Here is a 20,079-nt window from a genome sequence, read left to right on the forward strand (position 1 = left end):
TAGTCTATTTATACGTGTGTTACGTAATTCATCATTACGTCATAAATATCCTATTAACTTTGTTAAAACCAAAATGACCGGTAGCTCAGTCGCCTGAGCGTCGTGTTGACAACACGTATGTCGTGGGTTCGATTCCCACGCTGGTCGGTGGAATAGAGAATAGTTTGCAAAATTAATCTCGAAAAGAACTCCCATGTGGAAAAGAAGCCCACCCAAGAGTACTGAAAATGAAGGAGCACATGGGCTTCTTTTCGAGTTTTTATGGCAGTGTATTTAATGGCAAATAATTCCATTAAACTTTGTTTCTGATTTTAAAAAAGGTCCACTTGTTTAGGCCTGACATTTACAACCCTCAAAATATCTCTTTCAAAATCAAAGAAAAACAATATTTATTTTCAATTCCAAAAAAAAAAAAAAAAAAATATCCTTAGAGGTTTGAACCCAATCTACTAGAGATGAGAGCACCCAAACCTGAGCATTACCCGTTACGCCACAGTAGTACATGACTGAACAGCTGATAATAGTCTATTTATACGTGTGTTACGTAATTCATCATTACGTCATAAATATCCTATTAACTTTGTTAAAACCAAAATGACCGGTAGCTCAGTCGCCTGAGCGTCGTGTTGACAACACGTATGTCGTGGGTTCGATTCCCACGCTGGTCGGTGGAATAGAGTTAAAGGTATGCGACCACTGTGTTTGGGGTTCACAGAATTATACGTCCCCCTTTCCACCACACATCATGAGGCGACAACATCAATGCATCTGGTGATGTGCTGGAAACGACCCCAAAAGGCTGTGGCAGGGCCTTAGTGCTGAGGCAGGGAGAGCACATTTAACATCTTTTTTTTTATTAATTTTTTTTTTTCAACCTGTATTCGATCTCGTAAATTTAATGTTTGTCGCCCTCAATTTTAAAGAAATTGAAATTATTTTCATCGCAGGTGTACGAAACGGTTTGGTATGCCGTGCGTTGTTATGCAAAGGTTGTGCAGGTGTAGTGGGAAAGACGGTAGTGTTAGTCATTCGCGCCGAACACGCCACACTATTAAATTGTAATTTTGTTGAAGTTTAACATTATCATAATTATCATAGGTGATTATCTATAGTAATAAGTATAAGTATAAGTGCAATTCTGGGCTCTATTTTCATTATTAGCTCTGCCCCAACGATGTGCTAGTACTGGAGACTTAATATTTAATTTCATACTTCAATGAATAGGTGCACTTTCAGGGGACAAGCTGTATAGTCCTGGTGTGAGTCTTATACAGTTTGTTTTAAAATCATAATTTAAAATCACGTAAAGTTCAATTTTTTCGGGGGTGAACCTATGCAGCTCTATTTATCAAAATTGTCTTTGCTCAGTCCTAAGCATGGTGGAGTACTGAATATTCTTATACATGTTGTTTGAAAAAATAATAGATGTCATTTCCGGGGACCTTACAGCTCTATTTTAAACAGTTTGGTATGCCGTACGTTGTTATGCAAATGAGTTTGTGCAGGTGTATTATGGGGAAGATGGTATGTTAGTCATTCGCGGTCAACACGCCACAATGTTAAATTTTGATGTTGTTAATCTTTACATTAGAAGATTGTTCAAATCATGTAAATAAAATATTTTCTAGGCGGGAACCTAGCAGCCCTTCTCTTTTAGTTTGCAAAATTAATCTCGAAAAGAACTCCCATGTGGAAAAGAAGCCCACCCAAGAGTACTGAAAATGAAGGAGCACATGGGCTTCTTTTCGAGGTTTTATGGCAGTGTATTTAATGGAAAATAATTCCATTAAACTTTTTTTCTGATTTTAAAAAAGGTCCACTTGTTTAGGCCTGACATTTACAACCCTCAAAATATCTCTTTCAAAATCAAAGAAAAACAATATTTATTTTCAATTCCAAAAAAAAAAAAAAAAAAATATCCTTAGAGGTTTGAACCCAATCTACTAGAGATGAGAGCACCCAAACCTGAGCATTACCCGTTACGCCACAGTAGTACATGACTGAACAGCTGATAATAGTCTATTTATACGTGTGTTACGTAATTCATCATTACGTCATAAATATCCTATTAACTTTGTTAAAACCAAAATGACCGGTAGCTCAGTCGCCTGAGCGTCGTGTTGACAACACGTATGTCGTGGGTTCGATTCCCACGCTGGTCGGTGGAATAGAGTTAAAGGTATGCGACCACTGTGTTTGGGGTTCACAGAATTATACGTCCCCCTTTCCACCACACATCATGAGGCGACAACATCAATGCATCTGGTGATGTGCTGGAAACGACCCCAAAAGGCTGTGGCAGGGCCTTAGTGCTGAGGCAGGGAGAGCACATTTAACATCTTTTTTTTTATTTAATTTTTTTTTTCAACCTGTATTCGATCTCGTAAATTTAATGTTTGTCGCCCTCAATTTTAAAGAAATTGAAATTATTTTCATCGCAGGTGTACGAAACGGTTTGGTATGCCGTGCGTTGTTATGCAAAGGTTGTGCAGGTGTAGTGGGAAAGACGGTAGTGTTAGTCATTCGCAGTCAAACACGCCACACTGTTAAATTTTGATTTTGTTCATCAATGTTGCTACATTGGTAGCGAAATATCCGATTTATGCAAGATATTGTATTGTAATATGTTATGAATAAACTTTATGGTAGTTGGTGTGTATGGCCGCTACCGTCCCAGAATAAACATGTTTTAAACAGATGGTCTCCGATGTTTTTTGTATGGGGTTAATGGAGAGTGAAATAACATAAAATATAGAACATTTGCAAAGATGCCGATTTCTAGACCAATTTCGAAGCATAGACTAATTTCGCCGCCGGGCTAGTCCTTAGGCAGTAAAGTCGAGTTTAAAGTAGAAAACCCCACCTAAAATTTGAAGTAGCATCTGGATAGTTGAAATTTTAACATTATCATAATTATTATAGGTGATATGATTGTATAGTTGTATAAGTAAAAATATTAACATTCAGTGACTTATTTCTAGTTTATATCAGTGTGCTCCACTGGTGCCAAATTGTGTCCACTTGAACACAGTGTAGAACATACGAAAAGATATTGAAACTTAAGCGACTTCAAATTAGGTCCACTTGAGCACAGTGTATTAACATACTAAAAGATATTAACATTAAGTAACTTTATTTCTATTTTATATCACTGTGCTCCACTGGCGCCAAATTGGGTCCACTTGAGCACAGTGTTTTAACATACGAAAAGATATTAAAATTTAGTGACTTTATTTCTATTTTATAACTGTGCTCCAATGGCGCCAAATTGGGTCCACTTGAGCACAGTGTATTAACATACGAAGCGATATTAAAAGTAGTGACTTATTTCTATTTTATATCACTGTGCTACCCTGGTGCTAAATTTGGTCTACTTGAGCAGTTACCGTAGTACTATTTCTGAGAAGTAGAGAATGCTTCTCGGTGACTACTTCTTTTAGGCCGCCCTCTACTTTATGAAAACAAAACAATCAAAATTTCATGCCGATCGCGAAGAAGAGATAGAGGGTACTTATTTTTTAGGAGCAGAAAATCAGTAGCTATACTGTTATTTTCTTGGTAAAAAGTGTATATTCCAGTCATTAAATATCTACGATTGTTAATATAGAGGTAAAGTAAAATTATAAGCTAGTTAGTGTCAGAAGAAATACAGAATTATTGTGCGTACTTCCGTAGGCCGAGGCGTCTTTAACCTGCTCTTCCCATCGCCACATTTTGACCCGGTTATATAGGCTAGTAGACTAGGCCTATGCATCGGCCTAGGCCTAGCTATCTCTGCCTCCTACTGTAGTGTAGCTGTCCGTGATGGAATGATAATTCGTAGTCATAAAAGTAACTGAACCGCTGAGTGAGCGAATGCAGCAGCATGCCAGAGCAATGGTCTGTCTGGAGTATAAAAATAGGGGAGAGAGAGAGCTCTATAAAGAAAAGCCTGTTTTAGTCTAGCCTAGTACGTAGTTCGCCGCCTTCCATATAGCAAAGCCTGTTTATCGCGTCATATATGCAGTCTGCCTCGCATGGTCGCTTTTACTAGGTCGTGTTCCGAGTCCCCTCGAATGCCTTTGATATCGACAACTACTATTCATGCAGAGGAGATAAAGTGGCTGCAAGGATGATTATAATAATTATGCTAACTAAGACTACTCTGGCTGTAACCTAAAACCTAGGCCACGGTTTTATACATGTATACGGACGAACCCGAGAAATATGCCTAATGTATTTCGGCAATATCTTTGGGTGGCCATTGTCAGCAGCCCAACCAGATATTAATATTTTATTGTATTAAATACATATATTGCATAAACAGCAAGTATATTACTATCAATGGGAACCTGATAAAATTCGTTTTTAGCTATAATTATAATAATATTCTGCAGGAGCTTGGTGCATCATAAAGAAGAAAGACCAAACACTGATTGACAAATAAGCATTTAAAGCAGGGTTTTTTTTTCCTGGTGTGTGTTGTTGATTTGTCCGTAATCATTGTGTTTTTCTGGGCATTTTCTACATTTCCGTACTATACGTCTGTAAAAATGGGCCAAATTTCTATAATAATTATGGATGTTCTATTTTGCTTAGAGAAACTATTCACAATTAACTGAACATCGTATGAGAAAAATGTTTACAAAAACAGTGCGTTTTATTCTCTCTCTCATTTCGGAGCATTATAACATTTGCGCTTCATGTACCATTTACTATACCGTATATCCTTCGGTATAATCCCACTCCACTCCTTACTTTATGTCAGATTTCAGGCATCCCTGGCTATTCACAGTATTGACTTTTGTTCTGGATGTAGGGCTCTCTTTAGCCAGTTCAGATGAGTTTTTACAAGAAAATTACTTACCAATTATTTATTTCCTGCACCAGTGTTTTTCCGGGTATAGTCCCACCCCCAAAGTCAGCCCAATGTTGTGTTCTAGGGGAAGGATGGGGTTAGGTTTTACCAGAGGATATTGTGTGGTAATTACTTAATTAATTTTATTTTCGCGCTGCAGCTTTAGCCAGCTATATCCCCAGAGAACTACTCATTCAGAAGCTATATCAAGCAGAAAGCTTATTATCTACGGCTGACATTTTTTTTTTCTTTTTTTTAAATTAAAAAGTGTACAGTAAGTCAAGTATGCTAAACATACCGGTACTACCTTACACTACACTACAACATACCATTAAAAAATGTATTTCTCAATATAAACATTTGACATTAATAGGTCACACGAAATTCCTTTCATTTAAAAGAGCAGAAAATCTGTATTTGTTTATTTTCAGTATGCAGGAGAATTGTATTATATTTGATTAACTTTACACTTACGTTAATTCTGTCTCATTTTTTTTAACTTTCATTTTATGTTACGCTACAATGACAATGCAGACTTTAACTTTCCCTCTTTAGAGGACATCAACCGTCTTTATTTAGCACTGGAATGTGGAGCAGTGGAAGTTAAAGATCAAATTAGTTGCCAGGAAGTACTTTTAAGTTCACTTAAATTATGAAGCTCAGTAGGTTTAAACCCAGTCATATTCCAACCTTTGTATTAGTCTAGTTCACAAAATAATAGAACGTTGCTTTAATATCATTTATCAAATAAGTAAATTAAACTTTCAGTTTAAACAACTAATCTTGAAATTCAATTACTTTTTAGATCTATAATATTAGCATTATATATTAAACATTTGTATACATTGAATTACATTATTTACAATACACATAATTATCAGGTTTGTACAGTCGTAAAAAATAAAAGTATTATGTGTAATTAAATCATAACAATTCTGAATTGTGTCCGACAGTTTACTAAATTTCAAACGGAAGTCCTCTGAAAAGTTCAACTTGTATTGAACATTACCATTTATGTTTCCAATAAATATGTACCACACGACACCAGAAAATGCGAAAAAGAAATCAGTTCCTTTTTCCAATCAGCTCTCCCTGTTCCAATCAAGTATCCCTGGACAAAGCGAGACCCACCCAAATCCGTAGTGCAAAAAAGTTAATGAAATCCGTAAGTTTTCGGCCTATTGGTGCTTAGAACTCGGGAGAACTTTTAACAAGATAAGCCATACAGCATTAAAGTAATGTTTAGGAAGTTCAGTAAATAGACTGTTACATGCTGTGTCGATACCCCCTCTAGAGAATTAGAAATTAGCACCGTCATCAATCAAGTTCGTAGTAATTATAGAACGAGCGTGTTGTAGTGTAGATAACACTTTGGTCGTTAATGTTCGAGTTTTTCTGCTATTAGGCTCACATTCATTCCTACTTTGCTAGAGCTACTAGAACAATCCTAGACATCTTGGTGAGTTTTCTTATGATATTATGTCAGCTTTTAAGTTAGTATTTAAGTTTAAATTTTCATATATTAATATACAGTAGTAATGATTATACACCTACAGTAGAGGAAACAGACAATGTTTTTTTGTAAACAGTATGCTATTGTTTTGTTTGGTGTTATTATATTTACATTTTAAAACTATTGTAACAATCATAATTAATCATACTTTAAATACTGTTTGTACTGCCTTGTAAATTTACAAGGTCATTTTCAATTAAGATTGAAAAATGCAAAGACATTTTTTTTGTCATAAAATAAAATGCATTAAGATTTTCTTTTTTTTTAAATCCAAATGGATACTTATTTCAAACCTTTCTTATTGGATACCATAATTTAATGGTACTACAGTATAGCATAAATACAGCGTATTGAACACATTACTCATTTTAATGTAGTTCATATTACTGTCACTGATTTGGCAAATTCAACTTATCGCAGGGAATTTTTGCCGCTACAGCTTAGCTTTGAACACATTTCATGTTCATTCTTCAACGTCGAAACAGACATTTTTTTTTGAAAACTCACTTTTGCTTCTTGTTCTTTTCTCTTAGCACTGAGACTTTTCTAATTAAAGAGAGCCTCAAGAACATTCAGATTTGTTATTGTATTATGTGTAGATGCCATTGCGATTTTAAATTGTGCGCATTTTACCGAGCGAATTTAATTGATACCAAACGTAAAAAAATCATACAGTACTGGCACAGTTTTATATGTTCTAGACAACAATTTCACATAATATTCCTAAAAGAACGTTTTGGCACAGTATACATACAATACTTGAGCTGAAATGAAAAAATGTCAAAACGCTACACTAACTGTACATAAAAAGAAACTAGAGATTTTTGTCATGTCAAACAATACATTTTGAGAATGCTTTAAAAAAACACATAATATGTCATAATTATGGTATTATCTGTACTTTATTTGTTTTGAAAATAACATTCCCAATAACTGAAGTGCAATGACCTGTGCAAAAGCGAAACATATTTGGTATTTAAGCCTATTCCTTAGTATATTAATTGAAACGTAAAGATATTCTAGACAAAGTGTCAGTTTGACTATCTGAGAGTTCAAGCGCTAATCAATTAATTAAATTTGACGGGTGGGGACCAGGGATTTCAGGATTGCATTTATCTTTCCCGTGAAATTGTCAGTTCAAATTAAATTTTTTCCAGGAGAAAATATAATTTATTTAAAAAATGTGTTTAGTTAAAACAACATATTTCTTGGAGTGAGGCCTAGCCTATTCCATAAAATTAATATTTTAAGAAAATGTATTTAGTTACAAAAACATATTTCTTGGAGTGAGGCCTAGCCTACCGTAATTCATAAAATTCAACATTTAAATTCTCACTTCACTATAATTATAATTGTAATTGTCCCCTTAATAGTGGTGTCTGCCATGATTTTAAAAATGGATTGGTTTCTACTATATCATGTAAATCTGAAAAATTGTTAGTTACTAATCTACCATGTAAACCCAATTATTATTAAATCATTCTGCTATTTTTGTACATTTTACCTTTTATACAGCAAAACATTTAAGTTTTCCTGTCTACTGTACTAGAAATGTCTTGTACTTCCTCTCAGCGAGGTAAATTTAGTTGATAATTTCCAACATGCAAGTCATACTAATTGATACAATATACGGTAGGAAGGTTTAAGGCGATGAATGATTGTGTAAAAAACATTATTATCAGAAATGAAATGTTGATGATGTACTGTACTGTAGAGTGCCTTTCTGCATTCTCACTCCTGAGAATGATCAAATTGTATTGATCGAAACATCGAGAAACTCAATAGTTCTTTTCAGAACCAATACATATATGTTGTGTATCGCATATTTATATCAACATATCGCCATGCAAACCTTCAAACAATGCATACTCTAGGGTGTCAAGAAAAGGTTGATCATTTTCATTGTAGTTGTGTTCTATAGTATATTACTACTGTATCTACTATATCAACAACAATTGGATAATACAGTAATATAATGTACTACCAGTGCACACAATATCATGGATACAGTAACTAATGCAAAGTGGTTTTATTGGGTGGGTGCGACTCAAGCCTATGATCTGGAATTCATACCTCTTAAAAATACAGATCTTGCACTTAAGGATTTGGCTTCAAGCCTTGAGTCCAAGGAAGCAGCCGATACTGCCCCACAAGATGACGATTGTATATATAATATGAACTAAATATTAACCACCATTTAAGCTGTTTTTTAGTTTCATTCCAAAATTGTTTATATCTCTACCAAGCTACCTTCTTTGTTTTCTACTCTTATTCAGACTCCACCCTGCCTCCTTTTGTTGTATTTCTTTTATTCCTGTCCACCCAGGCAGCACTTGCCAGCTCTTATACTATGACGTTATCTAAATTCCTTCACTTGCACTGATGAAGGGCTAGTGTTGCCCGAAAGCTCTGCTAACTTTTCTGGCTGTTTTACTTATCGTTTTGATTTAGCTTTTCGCTTTTTTTGTTTTGTATCTCCATTGAGATCCAGCCACTGATACCCACAGCATTTTCATTTTTTCAGTAATTTTCCTTTGGATTTATAATATGAACTAAACATATCTATCTATGTCTATTTCACTTACATCTTTTCAGATTCTAAAGTCTGCAGTACCTGTACATAAGAAAAGGCTAAAAGACAAAGAATGTCCAAGAGGTCTGCAGATGATGGCGATTCCTCTGGAGATGCTTCTGCCAAGAAGTCAAAGACGCAGGAATCCAACAATACGTTAGTTCGTCTTTTTTTCAATTGTCATCATCTACCTTTTCTGCCAAAATAAAGTTGAAACTTGTTAGTTTTATAGCAACAAAACACAGCCTCAGTTTTAAATTGGACACAAACATGTTATATATCTACCAAAACCATTTTAAATTATACAATTTATTTTAGGAATTTCGAACAAGTTGATGTTTGATTTAAATCTCAGTCAACCAAGTTATGTATTTTTTATTGATCTTATTTTTCCAATTTTACTTACTGTAAGTAACTTCATCTTTAATTTCTTCTTGTTTTAATAGGCAAACCACTCCAAGCAATGTAATCACACAGATGATGGACATAGCTGAACCAATGTCATCGCTTAAGAAACTGCTTGAACAGAGACTTCAGTGCAATCTATCGGAACATGAGCTATATTTACAGAATTTAGTAATGGTACATAATATATTATTTTTTTCCTTTAAGTTCCATTCCGTTACTCGAAAGTCAACATAAGCGCTCTTGTGCAACTAGTTCCTTTCAGTTGAGTTCCATGTTGACACAATACGTAGTTGTATAGAACACGAACGCTTATCTGGTAACGGTTATCCATATCCCACGTGTGAAGCGATTCAGTTTTCAGTTCAGTTTTTGCAAGAAGTCGTTATATACAGTAGTAAATACTTTTTATAAATGCATATATAGCATTCAGATACCGTCACACTTAAACAAGCAATGTAAAACCCTTACAAATTATTTATTTATCAATGTTTGTTATCAATAATACAGCAATTAGTCATTGAAAACTATTATTTGGCTTGTAATATATCCTGTTTACGAGGGTTGAGTTTGAATGTGTTTGAGAGAGACTTGATCTGAGCATGATCTAACTAGACTGTAACCACAGCACAACATTCAACTGCTAATGTGTACCGATCTGTCAACTCTGATTAATATCCACCCACATTGCATCGTTGCTTTATTTCTCTATTTCAACACTTTCTAATTTGTTTTTGTTTTTATCGTTATGTTTGTCAGTATAACGTAATAACAAGACATTATCTATGTTTACATAACTTTTCTCTATCAAAGTTAAATTTCTGATTTTTGTATTGGAGTTACATTGCAGTTTAAGCTTGTACAGTATATTCAAACAAACGTAAAAAGATACCGGTTAATATATTGTTACTTATTCAAATTAAACATAATTTGTAAAACATAGCAGCAAAAATGGTGAATTAACTTTTAATTTACATGAGGTAAAAACAAATACAGTATAAAAATACAATTAATTCATAACAATATATAGATACAAAAAGGCAACCATGAATCATTCATACACAAAATACAAACATTTTACAAAAACATTTTAAAAAATACATTTTAAAATCAAACTTTGCTTTATATTGATGCATTATTCATTTTAGTTTGATAGCGTGGACAGAACTTAAATGAAATTGCCTCTCACTGATTACTGCCAGAAAATATACATTATTTTAAAATACATACATGTTAACTATCAGGTGCAACATACAACTTAACTAATTGCATTGTATGCCTTCAGGAAGTTGAAATAATTAGTTCTTACTTCCTTCCGTTATTGTTTCTCTGTATTAACAAACTATTTATTTTTAACATCGTAGAACATTCTATGGTTTCACCTTAACCATCTTATGATTACAAAGACAGAAAGTGTGATCCATCATTTATTTAATTTAGGGTAAACAGTACAGGACTTATTAATTAAATATTTATTCAAATACGTTGTAAAATATGTTGTTTTCCAATTAATACCACACCAAAAAATGTATATGTAGGCCTACTGTTTTTAAAAGATTGTCGGGTAACATCAAAGGACTTAATTAAAGATTTCTTCAAATAGATTTTATTTTTTTTTTTTTATTTATGTTTTTTTATTTATTTATAAGATACTCCAATGAATTACACACCAAAAGAATAATCCTATGTACTGTAATTATTAAATAGGGTATAGTCCAATACTTAAAATACAAATATTTAATATAGATTGTAAAATATGTTTAAGATTCTCCAATTTATACATACCAAAAGAATAACCTATGTACTGTGTTAAAACAATTTAGGGTAATAGTCCAATACAGTGCTTAACACAAATATTTAATAGATTCTTAGGTAAATGTTAAGAATTAATACACACCAAACAAATAATTTGATTTACTGTAAATAAAACCATAGTTTCTATATCAGACAGGCTTGTTTTTATGGTCAACCAAAAGTATTTTAGTAGTAAATAAGTATAGTAAAATCAAAATTTAATTTAAATGTTACAAACACATAATTTTGTACTTGGATGATTGTTTTTAGACTTTAGTATTCTATAATCAGTTTTTTAGTAAGCAAAATGTTTTATTAATTATAATATTACAGAAATAATGTCTGGAATAACACCAACCTAACCTTGGGTTGATAATTTGTACTACACTTCCTTTTCCAATAAAATTAAACTTAATTAATAACATCTACGGCATACCCGTGGCTGCGAGTACTGCACACTGTAATATCTATTAAGATCTACACTATCAAACTAGTTTGACAAAAAAAAGTGTGATGTGCCCAAATATGGTAGTGATATACCCAAATATAGTAGTGGTATGACATCACCATGTCCATATATGGGCATGTCACATCAAGTTTGATAGTGTAGACATAGTTTAGCTAAACTGTTCACTCTGACCGCAAAGAACCTGGAGGAAGTTTTTATTTTAACGTAGGATATAATCATTAGGGCGAGCACGGTTCGAAGCGTGATCACGATTGGCACTCGGGTGTCGAGTAGCGAAACTTTAACAACTCATGTACGCGGCACTGTTTATGTCTGCCTGTCTTGTTTCAGGCCTAATTGACGAGTAACTCGGCTAACGTTATCAAGAGCGTCAGACTGCTAGGGAGGAAATCGCATTTGAGTGGTACAAGGCTTGCTAGCTTTAATAACAACCCCTGCCATCCCCAGGGTATTGTTCCCGTAATTGCAGTAAGGGGAGTGAGTATCTCTTAGGAATGGTATTGTGGTTTGGAATCTGTTAGGAATCTAACTATCACTTTACTTTTTCGCCGCATTTTCTTATCAGTTACAACTTCACAGTGTTCTGTATCGATTGGAAGAAATCTATTATTACTCGTCGTGGATTGTTGCAATTGTTAATAGTGTTGTCCCAATTTAACAAACTTTTTTTGGTTGTTATAATTCAAGCACAGGGTGGGCGAGTGCTGATAAGGCAATCTAAATGTGATTACAGGAAGTCGTTGTACCAAACATGTTTATTTATTTAATAATTTAATAGTAATTCATGCTTGTTGTGTGAAACAAAATGCTCTGTAATGTTGGTGAACAACATTTATAAAATATTGTAATAGTTTAATACGCTGCTTTTTCACAATTCATAGAAAATATGCAAAATGCTTGATCAAAATATCATAACAGTTAGAGGAAAAATGGCAAACTCAGCACTGTGCTGTGGTCAAAACAATATAGATTATTTGATAAATATCCTAGAAAGTAGGAAACCTTTTGCCATTTTCTCCCTGACTGATAAGTGTAAGGCTACACAAATTGTGTATTTTTTCGAGAATGCTGGATCTATTAATAAGATAACATAATGTATAATATCATAATATCACATAATGATAACCATAACGGAAGAATAATAAGTCATTTTGTCCTACTGTATGGGATTGTTTTCATTTTGCACAATAAATCAAGCCACACAAAAGACTTTCAACTAAAATATCAAGAGGGATAATTTTTACCGCTATATTCTGCAATTACTATATTCAAGTTAGTTATATAAAAAATAAATGTTAACTCTTTTGATAAACCAGTTGCCAAGTGCTTACTTGCTACGTTTCGGCTATTTTCAGTAGCCTTGGTCACGCAAATGGCATTGACATGATTTTCTGTCATTCGTCATGACGAATGACAGAAAATCATGTCAACGTCATTGGTTTATCAAAAAAGTTAACATTTATTTTTAAATATCCATTTGAAACCAGATGAAATTTTTTGAGAAGTTATAGTTATAGTAAGTAATTATTTCACTTAAGTCAATAAATATTTAAGACTTTTACTTTAACAAAGTGTGAATGCCGAGCTGTAATACTTCATAAATGATTACTTTGATTTATTTTCTATTTCTTTCAGGTGGATGGAAGCAAGAGTCTCTTAGAGCAGGGAGTGTCAGCAGAAGGCATCGTGCAATTCAGTGTTCAAGTAATCTCAGGTCTTGGTTAGTTTTATTATTCCAGTTGCTTTTACTCTTTCAGAATATTCTCTTTTACTGATTTTTGGAATTGACCTACTGTACTGTAGAATTTTAGAAAAAAGTCAGTCAAATACACAAGTACTTACTTAAGTAAAATATGGTAAATAATGTCTTTGTCTGGGATAAATCAAATTCCATACACTCCTGTTTTCCATAATATTGGGAAGCTGCTTGATTTTGTATTAATAATATGTTCTTGCTCAGACAATTATCTTTTGAAACTGTTATCTTAATGTTTCATTTGATGAAATCATCATGTTTACAAATTAGAATATAGGTTGTTATTCATTCATTCAATCTTTTATTTCGGAATCTCTGGTCCATAGAAAGTAAAATTACATATAAATGAAAACAAGACTGTACTAATTACTACTACTCATCTCAGGATGGCATTCCTGATTTGTTGATGATGAATTCAATGTTTAGTTATATTTTTTTTACAGGCTCGAAACCAAGGTTGAACATTGTGGATATTGTGAAACCAATTATTGAAACAGTTGAAATTCCAATAGACTCTGCTCAGCAAGGTTAGTAAACTGTATAAAAAAGTAAACTGTTATGGTGAGTTACAGTAGCTATTTTCTTTTCCCTTTATCAGTCCGAGTTTTCTTCCCTGTTATGTTTATCATTTATATTTCTGAATATCTTGGATTTGGAATGCTTATTTCCCATAATTCTAATTATTTTTTTAATAATGTTTTTTCCACAATAGAAGCAACTACAACTGAAGAAATTACTGAAACCATAGACAATGGTCAGGTGACACGATGGGTGCTATGCAACAGTTACAGGGACGAGGAAGAGAAACATGGTATCAGTCATGGTAAGTTACTCATCTTTTCCATTTTGTCAAATCTTACTTAACACCCTGATGCAAAGCTGTACTCCACAATAGTTAAAAACAAACAAAAACCAGCCTGTTGTTCTGGAACCTACTGCTTATTACTTGCTCAAATCTAACCCCGGTCTAGAAGCATGAGCACCATGATAATGATCTGGAAGTCTTGAGTTCAAATCCCACCCTAGAATTACTTGCAAATTTTACTTAGTATAAAGTACAAAAAAAGGCAAACATTTGACCAATTAAAATTGTATGTTTTTTTTTAAAAGCAAAATCATTACATTTATTAACAACTACAACTACAACGTTTATTTTTCCTGTTTTTGGAGTACAATACAGATCTTTAAATTTACTTTATTTTTCTATTTTGTTAATACTTTTCTTATAGATCCATGTCTTTGGAGTATTGAAAACACGATACATTGGTTGAATTGGTCTAGTAATGAGTTCAACATTGCGCTGGGCGACAGAATTGATCAGATGAAGATGAAAGGTAGCGAGTTGTGCGCCCTCAGCAAAAAAGATTTCTTAGACAAGTTGTCAAAACCTGCCGGAGAACTGATCTGGACGCATCTGCAACTCCTGAAAAAATGTAAATTATTTTTTGGAAACATATTGAACATCTACTGCAAATACTGCAGTAACTACATAAATATTATAACTGTAAACTGTAGAAATATTGACAGAAATTCTTCTGTTAATGTATTTCTGGCTAGGTGACCCAGTATAGATAGAGGCCTACCCAGTGTGGTCTCGTGTTATTTAGATATATGATATATGATAACAGATATCGCCTTTTATATTGGTGAAATATAATAACTCCTTGGGAATGATATATATGGACAATGTTATCCAGTCGTACAGCAACTGCCACAAAACACTATCATATGTTTCCTTTGGGTAAACATTGTATTATTTTCATTTCGTAATGTTTCAATAATGCTGCGCTATCATTATCTTTTAAATCATTTTACATTCTCTTTCAGCTGCTGGGCATTCCGCTCCAAATGTAACCGTTGAAGGTATATACTATTTTTATGTTATTTATCCTACCATATAATCTATACTTGTTATAATTATCCGTGGTCCTAGGCTAACTCTGACAGCTTATCAGAGGTAATCATGCCTTCTTCATCCCCCAAAAGCTGTTGGATGTATCTCAGAAAGTTGGTTCTCTGCCTTCCTGGTTTTCTTTTCCCATGTTGAGGAACATACAGAGCGTACTCTTTGCATGGTTCATCATCAGGCATTCGAAGCACGTGGCCCAGGAACTTCAATTGGCGGGATCTAACGTTTTCCAATAGCGGTGTGGTCTTGGTTAGGTCATAGATAGAAGCATTTAGTATAACTGATTGATAGAAAGCCCATAGATTTCATTGCACACGAGCAATTGATCGTAGGCACGACAATGCAACCACTACAACATTTTGAAATACTGTAGGTGGGGGCATAAAAATTGTAAAATGATGTGCTGAACCTTACCTAATGACTTTTTAAACTACTTTTTTTAACAGGACCAGCTCCATTAGCAGCACCAGAGGGTAAGTTTCTTCAATCTGTTGATATAGTTGTCATGATGGTAGTAGTTATATTGCAAATATATGTTGATTGTTGCTTATAGCCCCAAAAATGCATATATTCATAGTATAATGGTTAATCTATTTTATTCCAGTTGTAGCCCATGTAGCCACAGTAAAAACAACAACAAAATCACATTCCCCTCGTATAACAGCTCACAGTGGTGACGAGAAGCTCTCACCGGGAAACAGAACAGGTAGGATATTTTGCTCATTTTGAATACTTTATAGATTTAACATTATTTTTAATTTATTCATAATTCATTGGCACTATTAGTTCATTATGCCACACAATAACAAATGGCCTTCAGTAGTTTTTGGTAAAGTGCTTGTTTCTTCTTAGTGTCCCCTTAATAGGGGTGTCCGCTGGTTAGGGGTGGGCCATATGTTAAAACATCTATTTTCCCTCATTCATTTCACAAGAAAATATCCCCTTAATAGGAGTGTCTCCTGGTTAGGGTTGAACTTTAAAACATATATTTTCCATTTCCACATCATATGTTCCCTTAATAGAGGTGATCCAAAGGGTAGGTTATACTGTATAGAATAGTCCAAATTTCTCTAAAAACATTGCAATACAAACTATTAAATGTAATTTAGCTAAAATATAAACTAAATTGTAACATTTTAAATACAGGAAACAATGGTCAGATCCAACTTTGGCAGTTTCTTCTTGAGCTATTAACAGACAAAGATTCCCGTGATTGTATTTGCTGGGTTGGGGATAATGGAGAGTTCAAGTTAATTGACCCAGAGGTCGTCGCTCAACGATGGGGCGCTAGGAAAAACAAACCATTGATGAATTACGAGAAACTGAGTCGTGCTCTTCGTTACTACTATGATGGCGACATGATAGCTAAGGTGCATGGGAAGCGGTTTGTTTACAAGTTTGTGTGTGATCTGCGAAACCTGCTCGGCTATAGCGCAGCAGAGTTAAATAAACTGGTGGTTGAATGTGAACAGCGTATTATGTAAGTTTAAGTTTTTTGTTTTATGTTTGTGGTTCAAACTTCAAAAATATCTACAAGAAAAGTACTAAATCCTATTGTAGACATCTTTGTTTTAAATCAAACGTCTAAAACATATTTTACCTACAGTAAAGTACTATTATTACATTTGATTTCCTTTATTCTACTAAACAAATCATAGAGAAATGTATGAGAAATTGGAATGTATGGGAAAATAATTTCAACCATTGTATTACAATCTTAAATTTGTAAAAACTATTCAGATATTAGATATATTCTTGAAAAACGTCTCAAAGCCATTTCTGGTTCTTTTTTTAATCAAGCATGAAACTAAATTGTTTTGAAAACCTAATGTAGTGTCATTTTCATTTGAAAACATGCAATAGTCATGTCACCAAAATGCTGTAATACTAATTTAATACAAAATAAACTTTACTATTCTTATGCCTAATGAAAAAGTAATTCACACTGATCTAGGCCTACTTATGTCTACATAAAGCTCTGTCTACACTATCAAACTTGTTTTACAAACAAATATGGTAGTGATATGACCAAATATGGTAGTGTTATGACCAAATATGGTAGTGTTATGACCAAATACGCTAGTGATATGACATCATCATGTCGATGGGCACATCACATTTTTAGTCACATAAAGTTTGATAGTGTAGACAAGGCCTAACACTTAAATTTGATTTATTAAACCTTGTAGGAAAAAAAGAATGCACTCATCAGCCAGTCAGAAGAATTGAAATTCATTTCTTGTCTGATGCCGACCTAGGTAAAACAACAAAGTTATAAAATAAGGACAAAGATAACATAACATGTTAATACTGTATTATTATATGAAAAAGAGGAGTTGATACGGACAGCGCTGTTTATAGTTTGGCCGAAGATCACGTCTTAAAAGAAATAATGTAATGAAATAGATCAAGCTTTGCTCTGTTGGCAGATGCCACAGTTAAAGAAATGTCTAGGCTTTCTGAAAGTATTATTGAACAATATAACACTAAATCCATGGCACCAACCACTAAAAAATGGATAGATGGTGCTAAATAATCAATAATGGTATCATTGATGTCACATTATATCTGTAGGGCTACAACGATAATTATAATAAGTGAATTTTACTCTCTTTTTTTGGAAGTTGTGAGACTACCAAAAATGTCTGCCACGACTTTTGGGAGACTTGGGGTATCAAGAAGAGTTTGTCTTTGTTGTCTATTTTAAGAAATAAAATAATGATAAATATAATTTAAAACTTTAATCAGTACTAAAATTGGCATAAGCTAACCAAACGTTATATATGTAAAACAAAGTTGTACAAGAATCCAACTTAAAATACAAAGTGATGAATTAAGAATTAATTATTAGCACTGTAGTATAGTTATACAGTAGTATTGTACAACATACTATAGTATTATACTACATACATACTTAGCTAGCATATAGCCTCTTCTGCCATCACTGGCCATCTTTTGGTATTTTTTTATCGACTGAGGCACGGCTTGCATGCTCATATCTACTGAGTTAGACTCGGGCTTGTTTGATTGCTGGCCAGGCAATGTGATATTCTTCAAAGTGTAAGCAGTTGCCTGAGGCCTCTGGTGGTGGTTAAGGGATCCTATAGTGACCATCCAAATCTGGAGGCCTTGTGCGTTTTAACCTTTTCCGATATGTTTTAATGCCTGTTGTTTTCTCTGAGCCCTGCTCAGGATCTCCTGGGTTTGAGCGCTCATAGCCTTTACGCCGCTGAGTGTAAGAATGTACCCAGATGGGGAGGTGTTTTGGCTATGCCTTCCTTTAGAATAGATGGGTTACTGACCCTTCTGTTAAATATTAGACTTTTATTTGTAAATATTTGTATTATAGCTTTCATACTTCTGATAGAGAGTTTGTAACCAGGCCTATCATGTAAATATAAACAAAGAGAGATGCTTTCCAATTCGACTATGAATGCCCCTAACATGGCCATATTCACCATGTCGCACAAACTCAGGCCATTCACACTGCTAAAGGAAACACTTAAAATTGAAAAATACTTAAACGAAACCATTGTTTTTTCCTCCAACTAGAGAACAATTTTTGGAACAATGCCTAGCTTTTCTGTTTAATAAAAACCAGAAATTCTTTATTCTGGAAAACTAACCTAAAAAAACATCAATTTTATCTCGTTTTAAATACATTTTATACAACATAAATACTTATGAGTTGAAACATGTATAGCTGCCCAAAAGTAAAATGTTTTCATCTTGTATTTCGGGTTTGATTCCGATCTCAAAGGCTAGGCCGCTCATGCAGTCTATTGGATTTTAACCGCGGAGAAAACCAATTATAGGCTGCGAACTCAACGGGTTGATTTGCGGTGTCACACTATTTATCGGCCTATCGCGTGATGCATGTTTACAAAAAGGTACCTATTTGAAGTATCAATGTCATGTCACAAACAATTGACCAATCAAATTGCAACTATACACTTACGATATGTGTGCTATAAATTGCATAAATCTATTGGGAAACAAATCAATATTATGTACTGATAATATCTGAGACAACAATTTGTCTCAGATAATACATGTTCTGCCTTCCTAGGTAAAGTAAATATAAAGTAACCAGACAAATATGTTTGAAATGGATAATAGTAGCTTAACCATGGAGAGTAACATTTTATCTAATTTTATACCTCCATGGCCTAATTAGTAATCAGTCTCCGATGTTTTTTATGATAACACGTAAAAAATTATCCGAATTTGGTTAGGCCGAATTCATATAGGCCTAAGTTTCGATTAAGTAGTTATGCCTTACTTGGTGAGTCTCCCATTGCGTGACTGTAAAATTGTATCGTATCTTCAAAGTGTACATGCTGTAAAATAAAAAATAATCGTTACAAACTTTACTCTGTCTATTTTTGTGATTCATTCTATTGACTAAGTGTTGTAATGTAAATGATAGGCCTGCTGCTAATTGTATCTTGAAAGAATGTGAGGAGGTAACGACGACGTGATTCCACAGGGGCGGACGCAGGGGTGTTGCCCTAGTTGCCCGGGGCAACACCATTGATTTCATAGTAAATGTTTTTTTCTGTCACTAAATTGAAATTTAGATCCCATTCATCGTACAGTATACAATATCCATAACGTCATAACGTACAGGACTAGAAGAGAATTTGTAAATTGGCAGACTGCACAGTAAAATAGGCCTGCACAGTAAAATAGACCTACTCAGTGTCTACAGCCTTGGACTCTTTGGAGAACCCCCTTAAAATAGTCCTGCGACCGCCCCTGAATCCCAAACCTGTTGTAATGCCAGTAACGTTTCACTTGTTCTAATGACGTCAACGTCAATTC

At 33.9% G+C, this 20,079-nt stretch overlaps 1 protein-coding gene across 2 annotated transcripts; it reads left to right on the forward strand.

Annotated features, from left to right (window-relative positions):
• Nucleotides 1-3,473: 3,473 nt before the first annotated feature.
• On the forward strand, nt 3,474-19,628 carry LOC144849895 (GA-binding protein alpha chain-like). 2 transcript variants are annotated; one of them, XM_078707000.1, is made up of 12 exons: nt 3,474-3,609; nt 8,946-9,078; nt 9,369-9,504; nt 13,226-13,304; nt 13,790-13,873; nt 14,059-14,169; nt 14,576-14,779; nt 15,174-15,209; nt 15,702-15,728; nt 15,860-15,961; nt 16,402-16,735; nt 17,445-19,628. In XM_078707000.1, the coding sequence occupies exons 2-12, from the start codon at nt 8,996-8,998 to the stop codon at nt 17,482-17,484; spliced, it is 1,236 nt and encodes a 411-aa protein (XP_078563126.1). In that variant the 5' UTR covers nt 3,474-3,609; nt 8,946-8,995; the 3' UTR covers nt 17,485-19,628. The 2 variants fall into 2 exon arrangements, with proteins under 2 accessions (XP_078563126.1, XP_078563125.1); XM_078706999.1 differs by having other exon boundaries at nt 13,226-13,310; nt 17,445-18,033.
• Nucleotides 19,629-20,079: the final 451 nt, after the last annotated feature.

The sequence above is a fragment of the Antedon bifida genome, chromosome 8 (assembly GCF_963402885.1).
Source record: "Antedon bifida chromosome 8, ecAntBifi1.1, whole genome shotgun sequence".
Taxonomy (NCBI): Eukaryota; Metazoa; Echinodermata; class Crinoidea; order Comatulida; family Antedonidae; genus Antedon; species Antedon bifida.